This window comes from Centruroides sculpturatus, unplaced genomic scaffold (assembly GCF_000671375.1).
Source record: "Centruroides sculpturatus isolate CEXI.00-Female unplaced genomic scaffold, Cexi_2.0 scaffold11, whole genome shotgun sequence".
In the NCBI taxonomy this organism is placed as follows: Eukaryota; Metazoa; Arthropoda; class Arachnida; order Scorpiones; family Buthidae; genus Centruroides; species Centruroides sculpturatus.
In genome coordinates, this window is record NW_019384501.1 from 1,362,996 (window position 1) to 1,380,112 (window position 17,117).

General features: G+C 32.2%; 1 protein-coding gene across 2 annotated transcripts in view; it reads right to left on the reverse strand.

Moving 5' to 3' along the window:
- The window catches only part of LOC111622073 (transcription factor AP-2-beta-like), a 68,238-nt gene that overhangs the window by 41,271 nt on the left and 9,850 nt on the right, over positions 1–17,117 (reverse strand). The window contains exon 1 of one of the 2 annotated variants that reach the window (XM_023364392.1): positions 2,363–3,042. The exons of the other annotated variant lie outside the window; for it this stretch is intronic. Within the exon in view, the coding sequence (XP_023220160.1) occupies positions 2,363–2,365 (3 nt within the window). The 5' untranslated portion in view covers positions 2,366–3,042. Of the gene's footprint in view, positions 1–2,362; positions 3,043–17,117 lie in introns of those variants that run through there. 2 annotated transcript variants of the gene reach the window in all.

Consider the following 17,117-nt stretch of genomic DNA (forward strand, 5'->3'; position numbering starts at 1 on the left):
ATTTTTTAATATATTTTCTATCGTTTTTAATAAAAATAATTTATTAAAATTACTAAAAATAATTTTAAAAAATTATATTTAAAAAGTAGTGTTAAAATGAACGATACGTTAAAGCGCCATTTTAAATTTTATTTAATTTAAAATATTTAATAAAAATTGGTTTTAAGGTAAGGATATGATATTTTTTAACCCTTTACCTTGAATAAAATTTTATAACTATGATAATGTCCTTTTAATCCTACGTTACGCTACTTCCAGATGTTTGTCTACTCTATCATTAAATCAAGTAAGGAGTGTGGGAAAAATAAGAAAAATAATCATTTCACTCCTTAATAATAATAAAAAATCGCTTATTTTGATTTTATTTTAATATTTTTAGCACAAAAAATTATATTTTTCTTGTTTAAATTTGAAATCTACAACTGTATTTTGACATTCGCTTCTTTAATTGGATAAGAACGAGTCAATTTCAAACGGTTAACCGAAATCATTTTTTAAAAAATCAATTAGATAAACACCTAAAAAAATGTAAAAAAAATAATAAAAATAATAACTTTTTATTATTTAATTTACTTAAATGGAAATTTAACAATAAATATACGTGTAAAATGCCCGGTATTTTTGATAAATAAAGAAGAATTTTTCAAATTTAATAATGTAATTTCGGCCATTTTGAAGCGATCCAGTTTATTATGATTTAACAATTGACAGATACAACGGAATACGTTTGATATGCATATGAATCGGTTTTGAAAATTATTACACTATTGTCACGCTACTTAATAAATTCCATCGACACATTTGAGAGGAAACAATACTAAAGGACGAATCAAATACCTTTTATCATAAATTTAACACGAATTATTGGATGTAGTAAAGGTAATTTGCAGTGTAGATTCATTATAATGGAGTTTTAAAAAGTATAATTTTAAGTAGGAGCCATATGGCCGAATACAATGCAATCGAATGTAGCTCATACAGGGGATATTTTGCCCCCTTTTTCATTTTTCACTTATGAGAATTGGGATCTAGAATGCTCGCTTTGCTTTCATTTATCAACTGGTGCGAAATTAGAAAAGGAACAAAGAACTGGTGACTCCGACCACTTCGTCATCCCTGGAAACAATGTAGGTGCCGTGTGGGTTCGCTTCTTCCTTCTCCACACGACAATTAAACTAGACTGCTGGTCAGGTAAATCCGCCCTTTTCAACCCTACAATAGACAAAAACCGTTCTTGGAATGACCGGTCTGGTAATTTCAGCTAACTACATTCGTTTTTGTTGTTGCAGGATGTTTTGTGCTTGTTAATACACCGGTTCTAATCATTTAAAAAGAAGAAATCCTCTTTCCTCCTATATTCCAATGGACTTTAAAAGAAGAGAAAAGAAGGACTATTGAAAGAAAATTCGATTAATTTTCCTGGTGTTTTTATAAGCAGAAGTGCTTACTTTTCGGAATAAACATCAGCACTTATTCTTTTGTGGCCATTTGACACTGTTCGATTCGTATCTTTAGCGGGGTGAAGTTACCGGATAGTTGCATGTCCCACGGCTGACTAAAGCATAAGAGCAAATCTCACCTGACGTCAAAGATGTCAGATGACCTCTCGTTGGTCCACAGTTCACACGCTGCCCACCAAATCGAGCTGACGGTTCAGATCAACTAACTTGGCCTCTAGGCCTTCTTGTAATTGTATCCTCTGCACTTCTTCAAAAGTGGATGTATTAGTTACATGTTTACCTCACTGACTTTAATACGCGTTTAAAAGAGAAAAAAATAGAAGAAATTCAACACATAACACATATCTTGATCCCAATTACCTTTGAAGAAAGGCCCTATTCTTCCTCGTGGCGCGAATCGAGATTCGCAGTTTGATAAGTTTATGAAGAAATCGGTTTGACAGGTTGGATCGTAGCGTAAGAAACGTACAAAAAATACATTAATTAGCTAAATATTTGTGTAATTCTCGTGTAAAACGCAGCCGTAAAAGCTTTAAAGAAGCTCCTTATAATCGTGTCTGCCAAGAATTCAAACTAACGGACAATAACGAAGGAAGGAGGAAAAAAATTCAGAGGAGGTGTGACACATGGGAACGTAAAGATAGGAATCTGTCACCGGATCTATTGACAGACCTACTGTGCTTTCAGTATTAACAATGTCCCCACAAAATTATAGGTCTTTTACAAATGGTAGAAAATTCTGTCTGCAGCTAATCGAAACGGGGAAGAAGTGTCTGTGCCAAAACTGGTATATGGCTTTTTTTTATACGTACACAAAAGCTAATAACGTCTAGAAGATCGGGATGGCGAGAAACTGATACACTAGATAAAACTATAATTATTAAATACGGACATGTACTTACCATTGTGAAGACAAGCAATGTAAGCGCAAAGTTGTGAAGACGATGCAAGGCACTCTACTAACAGCTGGGGTCCCCCATTGTCCCTGAGCAGTCCCGTGAAGTGAAGGCACAGGTATGGGGGAACTAGTGGATTGTTTTTAGCGCCGACGACCCAGATGCCCCCTGGTCAGGTAACGTATCGTAGCTGTGTAGTGGCAGAAATGGTCGACCAATTGCTAGCGGGAATTTTTTTATTTTTTTATTTTTTCACTAGTCCCGATGAATGGCGATACACAGGTGAAAAACCCACCCTTGTCACACGACCAAAGTCGGTCTCCTAAATTCCTTGCTCACTCCACGATAGAAATTGTTCTGCATGCTTTGATTTAATAACTCGTCTTCCCCCACGACCACGAGCACGTGACAACGGACCCCTTTCTTCCCCCACGGATGGCATCTGATTGGTGAAACGGTTACTCCCCGAATAACTTCCGTTCTGAAGTACGCTTATCTCCGTAACTTCCACGGATAATCCATCAGTCTGGTCGTGTGATAAATTTACCGGAAGTTCATCCCCTGGTGGACACTGTCGACACTATGTGAACAACGGTCCCCGTGTGACGTCAAGAAAAAAAGGGGGAGATGCTGAAACAGGTAGGATCCCCAACGGTAGCTACGATTAGCTCACGATGTTCCTTTGGGCAGAGAAGCTTGCCAACCTGTTTAATACCGTCTGACAAGGTACAGATCCAACTCCACCCCAAGTTGTTTGCGCGCCGCTTGACTGATTCAATGCAAGCGGATTCGTCCAATAGTTTGCTTAAAGTGGCCACTCGAGAGCAACAAGCGGCCCTTCGCTACTTTTCTACACTTGATTTCTTAAACCTCTTCTAGATTAAGTAAATCCGCAACTAACTAGAGGCAGGATCACGTGTTAAGTCTCGTTTTCTTGGCAGTTTCAAGGGTTTTTTTCGGAGGGGTGCCATACTTTTTTTCCTTCAAACACTCTCCTTACGCCTTCAAATCGTCGCTTCCTGTTGATATTAAAAATAATGTGATAGTGGAGGGGTTAAAGACAATGTTATCAAACCGGGGTGGTTTCAGGATTGCCTATTGTTCCAAAAATGACATGTCGGAGAGGCTATTTGTAAGCCTCCTACTCCTATCTTGGATATGGTAATGAGAGTTATAAAAATTATATTATTTTTTAAAATATTTTACGATACGAGGTCTGCTGTTAAGATCTTAATTCCTAACCAATTTCAGCAATTAACCACAATTGAGTCATCGAATCCCATTTTTCAGGGGGGTGCTCCACTAACGCCATCTAGCGCTCAGGGGGTTAATCAATCAAGTAGAATATACTTTTAAATTACGTCATTTTAATAATTAACAAGGAATTTAAACGCTTTTTAAATGTCATTTTTAAGGTTTAATGGCTTTAAAAAATTGTTTTTAACAGCGAATTTACGCATTTTAATTTCAAAAGAAAAATTTAATTAAATAGAATAATTTATTTTTCTATTTACTCGAAATTAAAACGAATTTTACGAATATTNTTCTTTGAGCCACTTACACGATAATTTCTACTGCCCATTAAATCCTTCAACGTATTCTCTAAGCGATCCGAACCCTGGATAATTCAAAAAACACTTGAACTTTACAGAACTTTTTTTTCCCCTAAAAAACCCTTAGTTGCTTCCGTAGGTGATATAGGGCATTCATCATAATTGCTATCTTTCTGCCGTTTTAAAACAGTAAGGTGCCTCTCTGACCATAGGGCAAAGCTCAGGACTAGTGATCCACACCCTACTCGGACATACCCTAATTGCGTATCTGGATACAAGCTTCTAAAAAGTCCCTCGGGTCGTTTATAAGCTTACTGAATTCAGGTAGGAAGTCTTGCTACTGCTCTACTAAGAGTGGGGTGTGATCTTCCTTATAATGAACAAAAACATTCAAGGAAAAACTAACTTATAAGGGTTATCTTGTTACCTCTTAAATCTTTATAAAGTAACGTCTTCATACAGTACTTTCTACGCCGAGTTTAAGCAACAATTCTTTATGTGTTTACAACGTTTTGATTACAAGGCCATAGCTTTAACCTTGAAGGCCATAAGTAATTCTTATTTATATTTTAATTTTTAAATTATTAACGAAGCGGAATAGAAAAATAAAATGAACGAGGGAGGAAAAAATAAAATAAAAATAAAATTTAAATACCTTGAGTTAAATTTGGATGTAACGAAGCAGAATTAAGTAAGTGGTCAGGGAAAAGTGCTAAAATAATTTACACAAATCTATCGAAACGGAAGTAAAATCTAATAAGATTTTTAATTTGACATATGACCAAATGGCCAACTTAATCAGAATTAAAATTAATGGATTTTTACAGTTGGATAATTCGATCATCGCCCTTTACTTTAGCTTGATAATGTTTCCAGTCTTTCCTGTCAGAAAAATATATTCTATAGTATTTTTTAAAATGCAAAATATATTCTAGACAATTCTAGAAGCGTAATAAAGGATACTAGAACTTATAAACTTGTCCTAGAAAATCCTAGAGGTTGTTAGAAATACCTTGTATTGTATAGGTGGTAATGAGTGCATTCTAGAGATTTAGAAATAAAAAATGCATTCTATAATATCTTAAAAGTTTGATAAACGTGTTTGAAGGATGCGAGAAGTAAAAAAATTATCCTAGAAAATTCTAGGATTGTCTAAAATAACTCCAGAAGTGATTGAAATGGGATGCTTTCCTGATGATTATATAAATGCTAATGAATGTATACTGGGATTTACAGATAGAACGGTATCCTAGAAAATCTTTAAATACGTTTGCAGAAGTCTATAAGTGGATAACTTAGTCCTAGTTATACTTAGGAACGATTATAGTAGGCTACCATAAAGATTATACTGTAGAATATACTTTAAAGGTGTTAAAAGCGCTATAAAATATGTGTTTCGAGGTGGTAGGAGTGATAAATGTAACCTATAGGATCCTAACGTAACAGGAAAGGCTTTCTAGGAGTTATTAAAAATAAAAATTCACCCAGATGTTAAAAGTGGAACAAGTATGCTACATTTGAGGCGCTTTATGAGATGCTAGAGGCATTATAAGTGAATTTTTCGCGCTTGTGGGATGCTAGAAATGAAAAAATATGTTTTAAAAATGCATAAAATGCAACATACACTGAATATAAATTATAATTAAGGCCTATGAGATGTAAGCTCTACATTAATTATAATTACGCGTATATCTGTTTCATACGTTTAATTCTGTCTATCATAATCTTACTATAAATCACATTATTTACATAAATTTATATTAAAAATCTTGTAAAATTAATCTTGGATAACGTTTATAATTTGTGTAACATTCAATAAATGAGAAAATACATCAATTATAAGCAAAATATGGAGTCTATAACCTCAGAAAACTTTTAAACTATCAACTTAAACTACAAGTACAGTGTTTAAATATATTTGGAAACAGAAAATATGGGTTATTTAAAACTATCAGTCGAATATTATGTGAAAGATAAATGAAAATATGAGGCCTCTATCATAAGTAAATTCAAGAATTTTAAGCAAAACTACTGAAGCAGAACAAGTCAAAATGTATAAAATATGTAGTAGATATTTGGAGAGATAATAAATTTAAAAACTGTAATTAAAGAATATGAGTCCTAAATTAATAATATATAAGGCCTACTTCCGAGAAAAAAAAATAAGAAAAATCATACTAAAGATAACGAAGAAGTGAAAAAGTATGGATTTACAGGGCAAACGAAGTTAAAAAATGGTAACTAAAAATATGAGGTCTCAATTTTAATAAATACGATTAAAAATATAAGGCCTGTATTCAGAAAACTGAGAAAAGATACGCTAAAGATGGTAAAGGAGTGAAAATATAACGATTTACATGTCTAAATAAGGGTAACAAAGAATAAGAGCCCTATCTTGATGTTGATTTAACACCAATATAAGTTCGTAATAATAAAAGGCCTAGATTCACAAAAACTAAAAAGGATAGAAGTGTTAAGGTGCGAGGATTTAGGGAGTTAAGAGGCCCGTAATCTTAAGTTTATTGAAAAAATACTTTCTATATTTCTGCTGGAGAATTAAATTACCCGAGTGAAGTAGATCTTTCAAAGTGAACAACATATATTAGCGATGCATATTATGAATGATTGGAGGCATGAAGTGTCACGGTCAGGTGGGGGAATAGTGGGAGCAAAGTGGATTACAGACACGTGGATGTCGGATTATCTACACTCCAGACGCCCTGCGCAGATGGGACACAAACTATATAATCCGAATTCACAATAAGGGTACAAAATGGCGATTTGGGTCCCCTGTAAGATTAGCTGTTGATTCAGTAAGGCTGAAGGTGCGTAATATGGAAATTGAAGCCCGCTACTAACAGGTTTATATCATGATCTTTCTGCAGCCACCGTCACGGAGATCGATGAAGAGAGGGAGAACAAAAATAAAAAAAAACTAAAATAAAAATCTAACTACTCCAACAGAAAAATAAATAGTGTAATAAAATGAAGTAGAATTAATGGCGTAAAGAGAATAAATCCTAAGAGAATAACGTTTTTCGATTGTCTACAACTCCGACAAAAATCAGACAAATTCAATTTTACTGAGTTACAAATAAGTTATATAATAATAATAATTTCTTTTTTTAAACGTTGACGACAAAGAAAAATGTAAATGAATTTTTTTTTGTATTATTTACATTTCTAGTTATTGACTCTTAATGAGTTTTATGCGACAACGTTTTTCATAATCGGCAAAAAGTCTGACGAAATTTTCCAATCATCGGCAGTTTTTTCTAGTTTTATTTAGTAAAATTTACAAATAAATCTTTTAAAAAAAAACGTTTTCTATACAGAATTTTTACTTATCGTCAATTGTTCGCACGCGCTTCAAATCATTGTGACGTTGCACGTTAACAAGTATTATTATACAAAAAACGTTTACACAAGTCTGCTCGATACTTTCTTTAATATTACGGTAAGTTTTCTTAATTACATTTTAAAAAATGTATAAATAAACGTTATAGAGAAGACAGTCGACTTTTTAAAATCCTTTACATTTTTTAATTATTGTTAAAAAAAAACGTTTCTGTTATAAATAAATTAAATAATTTTTACTATACAGAAAATGTACATTTTTCTTTACAGTAAACGTTTCTACTTTAAATATGTTTACAGAATTTAGTCATTGCCAATTGAATTTTTACGCTAAAACGTTTATAAAAATTAGCTAAAGTATTGATAATATTTGCATAAACGTAATTGGAGCCATCAGAAAAAACGTTTTTTTATGTATATTTTAAAAAATAATGAATTTTTTTCTAAATTTAAATTTATATGATTTATTTTTTCGTTAATTTATAGGCATTTTCGTTACATTTTTCATTAATACATTCAAATAGCTCCTGGCAAAATTTAAAAAATTAATATACAGTTAATAACATTTTCTAGAAATTTGTGTACATTTTTTTAATGTAATTATTAATTTTTTTATTTTTTTTTAAATGTTTATACACAAAATATAAATGCGCCGAAAATTTACGAACCGAAAAGATGTAATATGCAAATGAATAATTTGTAGAAAACCGCAAAAAATAAGAAGAAAAATTAAGTTTCCGAGCTTAATTTTTTAAAAAATTTATTATTATTATTATTTTTATTATAAAACTTAATTTTCTTCTATTAAATTTATATATATTGTAAATAGTAAACGAATTACTTCGATGCCTCTAAGCGACGTAACATAATTCGGTCGCCATTTTGGATTTTCGTCTTACTTTTTCGCGGATATTTTTTTAAAGATTTTAAAATAATTTAAATAAATAAATTTTTTTAAAAACAATTAAATTATTAATTAATTAAATTTTAATTCATTTTATATTAATTTTTTAATAATTTGTTTAATTAAAATTATATATTTTATAGCTTTGTGGTTGAAAATAATAGCGATTTTATGCGCCGAAACAGCGCGTAAATGTGTTTATAAGTTGAAAATTTATATAAAAATAGCGTCAGAATTTTCTTATTTTTAGCTCATAGCATTAAAATTAGCATAAAAATTTAATTAAATTATTATTATCTTGTTGCCAAAATTTATCGCCATTTAAATGTGTTATTTCGTATTAAAATAATTATTAAAGATGTAAAAAATTTAATTTAGGGATTTTCCCTATTTATTAAGTTGAAGGAAAATTGTTAAATATGGGGATTTTTCCCTAACTCAATTCATTTATATTTTTAAAAAGATATCCTGAAATGCAACGGTGTAATCGAAGAGTAATCATGTTTTACTCACGTCTAAAGTAGCTCAGAGTTCGAAAAATCCCCAATTGAAGAAATTGAGAGGGATTTTTCCCTAAAATAATTCACGTAGAAATTTAAGGTGACTGAGTAAAAGTAAGTTTTATATAAATTGTGAATGGAAACAAAGCAAAAATAATTGATACTTCTAAATTAGAAAAATCCCTAATTCAAGAGGGATTTTTCTTTACAAAATAATTAAATTCGCTTAAAAAATTGACACAGATACAGAAAATTAGAAAATACGAATGAAAGACGGGCAAAAACGTGATTGAAGCCGAGAAAAACCATCAAATATAAAAAAAGAGAGAAAAAAAAACAAAGCCGGCATTCGAGTGATGAGAAAAATCCCTAAATTGAAGGAAATCGAAGGGAGATTTTACCATACCAAGTAAGTATAGTAGACCCAGATATTTAAAGTAACGATGGCAAGAGTGTAGCATCGATCAATCAGTTTAATTTTGTCGAATTTTCTGTAACAACCCATCTACTACCAGACGAATAGGTAGGACAGAAAAGTTCCAATAGTGGTAGCAGCCTCGGGCCACTAATCAGGGATCCCTAGGGCAGCAAGCCCGTTGATAGGCCGTCGTCACAATTAAATTACCACAGATTAATTTCCCACCACAATTTCGGAAAACCGCCATCCGTGCATAAAATTTCAAATCCAATCAAGTAGAGCGGTAAATGAGAAACAAGGGTGTTGTTGCTTAACCGTCTATAGTATCCCCATGTGATGTGACGTTGTTGAAGTGTCGTCACCGTCTTTTGCTAGCTATGGGGCAAGACATAATTTTAATGGCATCTAGTTTGACAGAAAATTACATATTATCTAACGTCTTGTTTTCGGTGGTATAGAAAAATCCTAAGGTTACCCCTCTCTTCGACTTAATTTTCATGTCTCCCATGAGTTTGTTTTTGTGTTAGGAAGAATTTTTCTTGTATAAGTGTTTTCTACGTGATCTAAATTTATTGTCGATCGTAAAAATTGTTCAGGTATTATACAAAGAAACATAAAAATCTGACGCCATTAAAAATCGAACGTGTAAAGTTATTAAACACTTGTTAAGCCATACAGTTCTAGAATTTGCTATGGGCCCTTTTTATCTTCTTTTACTTCAAAATAATATATAAAAAAGTTTAAATTTTATGAGGTATATTGCGATTTTAGACCGTTACAAAATTTAAATTTGTAACCAATTTTTTTTTTCTTGTCTCGCTGTATTAACGGAGGGAAACTTACAGATGGGCCTGTATATTTCGTATATAAAGTTAAGCTTAATCTACATTCAAGGTTATGAGAAGCTATTTGTTATTCCATACTTTGCTCATCGGACAGAGAGGCGACAGTTTGCAACGCTTAAGCATTGTTTTTCAGATAAGAGCAAAGAATAGACAGATCGTCCATCAAGGCTATAGCTTACTATCATTAGGCTATACAGTATGTAGCTTGGGGCGTAGATACTTCACGTGCCGATGAACTATCCTCTCTTATAACGGAGTTTATATAAACTTATGATTTAAGATTCTGTAAAGAAAAAAATAAGGCTCAAGGCTCGTAACTTTATTCCCTCGTTATTCAATTTAAACTGTAATTTATCATTGGAAAATTGAATTAATTCCTCTGACTATTTTTCTAGCCTAAAATGTGATAAATAAGTTACAATTTATGCTAGAATTTCTAGGCCTTTAACTTAAAGGGCCAATTTAACTTAATTATAGAAAATATTCTTAGAAATCTGGTTTTTCTGCCAGTGTTTCTGCTTAAACACGATGACTTATCTAAAGTGATCTGCGTTTGGGGGTGAGCATCTTGTGCAAGTTGGGTCTTAAAATTCCGGATAAACTAGCATTAGTTGCAGGACGTCATTTCTACAGCAGGAGCACTTCTCATTGTTGAAAGAAGAAACAAGCAAGATGTTGTTATTCTCAGTCTTCTTCAGACAAATCACCTGGGATCGGAGCTGTAGGCCTACACTTCAGAAAGTCATTAGCTTCGTAGAGAGGAGAGAGCAAACGAAGCCTAATTACAGCTGAAAACCATTTAGAAAAATAACTCAATGGAGGTACGTGGACACGGCATGTTAACTACTGCAAACCATTGTCATTTGACACCAGACGACCACGACTTTGCCTCACCCTGTCTTCGTACTTACACACGTCGACCTTTTACCTTAATCACAGTGTGTAAGATTTAATGATTGTAATAAGAAGTAAGGGTCTGCTGTATCGCGTGCAAAGAAATTCCTTAATGCCTACCTTGAAGACATAGGGCAGGTCTGTGCAATTCTTTCCAACCCGAGGAACATCGAAGTGTTTCAGTAATGGAACAAAAATGGAAATTTAACTCGATTTTCTCATCGTTTTACTGCAATAGTTGTTTAAAACCAAAGCTATTACTGCCAGAAGAATTATCTCGTATCCTGTAATTAATGTAAGTAATATAAAAATGTACAATAAACCCCCCTTAAGAGAACGAGATTAAATACAGGCCTTAATTAGTAAATGTATATTTCATATTCTTAACGATATTTTTATTCTTTGAGCCACTTACACGATAATTTCTACTGCCCATTAAATCCTTCAACGTATTCTCTAAGCGATCCGAACCCTGGATAATTCAAAAAACACTTGAACTTTACAGAACTTTTTTTTCCCCTAAAAAACCCTTAGTTGCTTCCGTAGGTGATATAGGGCATTCATCATAATTGCTATCTTTCTGCCGTTTTAAAACAGTAAGGTGCCTCTCTGACCATAGGGCAAAGCTCAGGACTAGTGATCCACACCCTACTCGGACATACCCTAATTGCGTATCTGGATACAAGCTTCTAAAAAGTCCCTCGGGTCGTTTATAAGCTTACTGAATTCAGGTAGGAAGTCTTGCTACTGCTCTACTAAGAGTGGGGTGTGATCTTCCTTATAATGAACAAAAACATTCAAGGAAAAACTAACTTATAAGGGTTATCTTGTTACCTCTTAAATCTTTATAAAGTAACGTCTTCATACAGTACTTTCTACGCCGAGTTTAAGCAACAATTCTTTATGTGTTTACAACGTTTTGATTACAAGGCCATAGCTTTAACCTTGAAGGCCATAAGTAATTCTTATTTATATTTTAATTTTTAAATTATTATCATTAGATATAAGAATAGATGCAAAGATAATTCATTAAACACGTGGAAGGTTTTTTTATAAGTGTATGTATGGGTTGTATCTACCTCAAATGAAATTTTATTGATATTTAACAATAAAATATATCTACTTATTATGCTAAATTAAAACGTTCAAACAGTCAAATATATGGTCTAAAGTTGAAAGTCGTGGGTTCGGTCCCGGTCGTTAGATCCGAACCCACGACTTTCAATTTTAGTTTCATCATTCTTTAGATGTTTGTGCCATTGATGGTTATTATTTATTCGCCTAAAACTAGAGAATTTTTATTCCCTGATATAGTTTAGGTTAATTTCCTTAAACTTTCAGGGAAAAAACCTTAAATATTTAGGGTTTTAAGTGTCTGAAGATTTCAGAAACGTGGATTCAGATCTAATTTAGGGAACAAAATCTTGATTTTATTTACTTTATTCTATTTTTAATCCGGTTTATAAATTATATTTTGTGTTTATTAAATCTAGTAAATATTTTTAAAAATTTAATTAAAATATTTAATTGTTTTTAAGTAATAACTTTAATCGTTCTAATAAAAATATTCTAATATCTATTATAACGGCAAAATTTATTGGTATAATCTTAATAAAAATTAAAACTCGTGGGTTCTGTCCCCGGTACGAGAGCCGAACCCACGACTTTCGTTTATAAACGTTTTCTCAATTTTATTTAATTTTGTTATAAATTAAAGTTTGTAAAATAAATCGAAAGGAGATATAATTTAGTTATTTAAAATATATGCTCTCCACCTCAAATTAGTAATGGCTTGCCCCTGTACATCGTACTTTTCCTTTAATAATAGAGTCGTGCCGGTCTTCTATTAACTGATTTAAGGGGAAATTTTCAATCGAAATAACGTAACTTCCGGTTCGTATATGATTAATTAGGATCTCATGTCCCTACCGTTTCTGTATCTGGTCTCGGCTTTCTTCTATCTAACTCCGTTCTCGAAATTAAGGAAAGACAGACGGACGGACGGATACAGTGGGAATTTATAGGTCTACGAGTTTTTCAAATCTCAGCTTAAAAATATTAAAAAAATCGTGGGTTCGAACCCCCGAACGTGGATCGAACCCCCGACTTTTTTATTTTAAAAAAATCTTTTTATTTGTCGTCGTAACAAAGAAAAAAAAATTACATTTACATTATGATAAGTGTTTATTCGTAAGTCAGTGTAATAAAAGGAAGATATTATTATTATTATATATATTTTTTTAATTTAAAAAATGGAATGATTATCATTTCAGTTGGCATCTCTTTTTTTTTAAAAGTGTTTTGATGGTTTTTGTAATTCCCCACGGGGTGACAGAAGTATAAAGGTTATTTATGTAGCAAAGCATTATTTATCTAATATCAAAGTGCAGTTCTCAGAGACTAGCAATTTTTCACTTAAATTGTGTCGTTTGGAGATGCTGCTATAGATCTTTTATGGGATCACTCAGACATGTTGTAGGATGAAAGAAATCTAAAATTCAATTTACCTATCGTCATTACAGATGGCGATTGAAATTATCTGAGTGGAAAGAATGAAGAAAATTATTTAAATTGGATAATCAAATAACTAAAGATATCTTTCATTTACATCAACAAACGGGGGTAATATATATATATATAATTTATTTTTTTTAATTTTATTTTTAAAATTATATATATATATATATATTTTTTACAAAAATACACATCAAAGATTCTTATTATTATGTAATAACCTTAACTAAACACACGAAAATTTTATCATTTGAAGCGGATCTTTATCGAATTATCTTAATTTGAATTTCGTAGATTGGTTTTCTTGTCTGTGTTCTTTGTTTGTTCGGTAACGAAATTGTTTTCGCTAGTTATGCCAATAGACAGCAGATGGCGACACGCGTACGAGCTCCCTTTAATTAACATTTAGATAATTAATTAATGATGTGTTCGTTCGACTTGTGCGAAGGACGTATACGAAGCTACTGACGAGTGTCGAGTGTAGGAAAGAGCATAAAGGTGCATCAAAGGCGTATAAACTGTCTAAATGCATGCGGGATTTATACACAGGTGTATATACTTTACTACACCAACAATGTCTCTACTCAAAGAAGCAATTTTAGGATATTTTAAGCCACTTTAAAACACAGCAATTTCATCGTAATTCGATTTGGAACCGAACCCGCGACATAAAAATGTAGGTTCACTCGAATATCTTTTCTTTTATAGAAAACTTTTAAAAGGGTCTTCATTAAAAGAAAAACTACAGGTGGGATTTATAAACTACTGTTCGCATGGTAATACATAAGCCATATGTTTTAAGGTAACTCGGACTGAATTCGCACGACTTAGAATGCGATTTTAATCCTCTCGGGGACCGAACCCGCGATCTAAAGGAGGGGGTTCGACTCGATAAATCGAGAATGGAAACAGAGACACTGTGAATATGCATTTATGTTTAAAAATAGAAAGAAGGCGAGAGTGAATATAAATAAATATATCGGAAATTTAAAATGTACAACGCGTTGTTTACGAGTTGTTTTGGCATAAATAAAATGTAACAAATCACCGACACGTGAAATAATTCAATTTGCAAAATAATGTGGAAACTATGATAATGACGAACAAACAATTTAAGAAGCATCCCCTGGCGCTTCAGTTCAAACATGCGAGCGACATCTAGCGTCGGCGAGCGGAAATAGAATTACCCAATCGTTCTTTAGCGTCGTTTGGGGACTGGCGGGGGATGGAAGGTCGGAGGGGGCGGAATTTGAAAAAAAGGAGAAGGCAGCGTATAGGAGTTATTGGACTGGGTGATCAACGTGTATCTAAAGCCGAGTCCTATTCGTCCACCGGAGTGGCAAAATTGTAACTCCCTGGATAAAACTGCTGACATAGAATTGGGTGTATCAAAAATAAGACTAACGATAGCAACCATTGAACTACACAAAGATGCCAAGGTATTTCCAATGTTGCAGACACAAGAAGCACATGATTAAAGCTTTCTGCTGGTCCGTTGCAGTTTCGTGCCTTGCCTCCAGGCAATTCGCCAACAACGAAAGGGAATATCGATTGCGAGCTTCCAAACATGTCGCCAAAGTGCGTTCTCTAAGCTTCTCTCCACCCCCCTTTTGCAATTCACTTATCCCCCCTTCAAGGTTCTCGACATGCACACAGTTCAGTTATTAAAATCAGTGTAACGTGGGGTAACTATACCTAATAATGCACTTCAACCCAACTTTGCCTTAAATTACGTTTATACGTGTCTTATTGAGATTTTTTTTCCTTTCTTTCCCAGCACTGGATGAGGTTTTCGGGCATAAAATGCCTCTTTTTAGGCATACATTCGCCTCTTTTATATACATATTTTTTCCCATTTATTTCGCTCGTCAGGCTCCAAATTCGCTTCGTTAAGCTAAAAAGCCTTGTCATACTTCATTTATCCTTTCCCAGTGAGAGATGAGTACAATTGGATTAATAACTCGTTGCACCAATTTTAAAATAATTATGCTAAACAATATCAGGGATTTTTTTTTATTTTTTTAAAATTTTTTAAGGGGGTAAATGATACTTTTTTTTTATAAGTTTAATTGAAATAATTTAAAAATAATAATCTATAAAGCATTTTCGAGTGATGAGGATGCTGATATTTACCATCACTTTCTGGTCTTTTGGGATTTTTTAAACTCATAGAAACGTCTTTCGGGGATGCGGATGTTGCTAAAGATGATGCAAGATTTCGGATATCCTCATCGTCATCTTCAAAATGATTTAAAGATGAAGATGAGGAGCAAATTTTCTTATAAGATCATTTCTAGAGGTTTGGAGTGATACAAAAATCACCCCAAACGTCTAGAAATGATCTTATGTATTAAAGGATGCTGTCAAGTTCATTTTCTGTTACTTTAAATTAATCAAAATACCTTAAAATGATCATAAAAGTTGAATAAAAGGCCTAAAAATTGATGGAAAAGATGATTTTCCCTCTTCCACGGCATCAGGAAACGATACGAAATGATGAGGATAAGTGATGAGAGCTTTTGTATATTTATAAAATATAAGAAAAACGATATGAAAGCATCATGACTATTAAGTTTAGATCATTTTCCTGATATTTCGCTTTGGGTTTATATTGAATTATTAGCAGCATATTAGTAGAATTATATTGTAATTTTGTCATTCCGCATCACCTGACTACTAGCGGCAATTTTCCTATATTAAAGCGACCACAATTGAATTGATCAATAATTTTAATTCGTTAGCAAGATCAGAGAATTCGTAAATTAAAATATAATTTTCTCTTCCTTCTTAATAACAAAATTGCCAGCAGAACTGTAGCAAATTTTCCTTTCCTATAGCTACAACATGATGCTCAGTTTATAGTTCATCCTCCGCATCACTGCAATCCGCATCACTATAATGGACGAAATTCCCTAATCTAAGCCCTGTTTAGTGGATTTAATTTCGAATTTTCTTAATCTAAGAACTATATTTCGTGCATTTTATCTTAAAAAAGTACTTCATTTAAAGCATAAAATCACCACATTTGATATCTTTTAGAAGGAAATTCGATAGATTTTTATTAGGAAATATGATCACGTTTTAAACGTTTATAAAGGAAGATATATTTAATAATTTTTGTGGATAAATAATATATTTAGCAGGATTTTGATTTAAAACAGTATATTTAATAAATTATTAATAGAAAATCAGTAGATTTTGCTGGAAATCTACTATACACATAGTCGTTTTTTAGTGGAAAATCTATAGATTTTTAGTGGAAAGCCAACTATATTTAGCCAAGAACGTATATTTATAACTATTTTATGTATAAAACTATTATATTCAATAGATTATACTTAAAATTTTCATAATTTTTCTACATTTTAAAGATCAAATGCATCAGTTTTCAATGGTAAACCGAGAAAAACTGATAACAATTCTCGAGAATCTGAAGAACTACACTTTAAAACATGTTAAAATTGTGATATTTTAAACATATTTAAGTTTATTTTTCACGAAAATATTCAGAGATTTACAGATATAATCTAATGTGTTTTAATTTAATATTATTCCTACTATAATTGCCTAATTTGGGAGGAAGGGTAACTTATCTTAAAATTATCTTAAAATAATCGAAAATAATTAAAATTTATTATAAAAATTAAACTAAATTCTTCTTGATTGTCTGTAATTTATATATATATAACTGTTCTATCATCATATATTTAGATTTTTCTTCCAAAATTTGGATTCATTAAGACTAAGTTGCTTAGTTAATAGCAGATCTAGCAGTA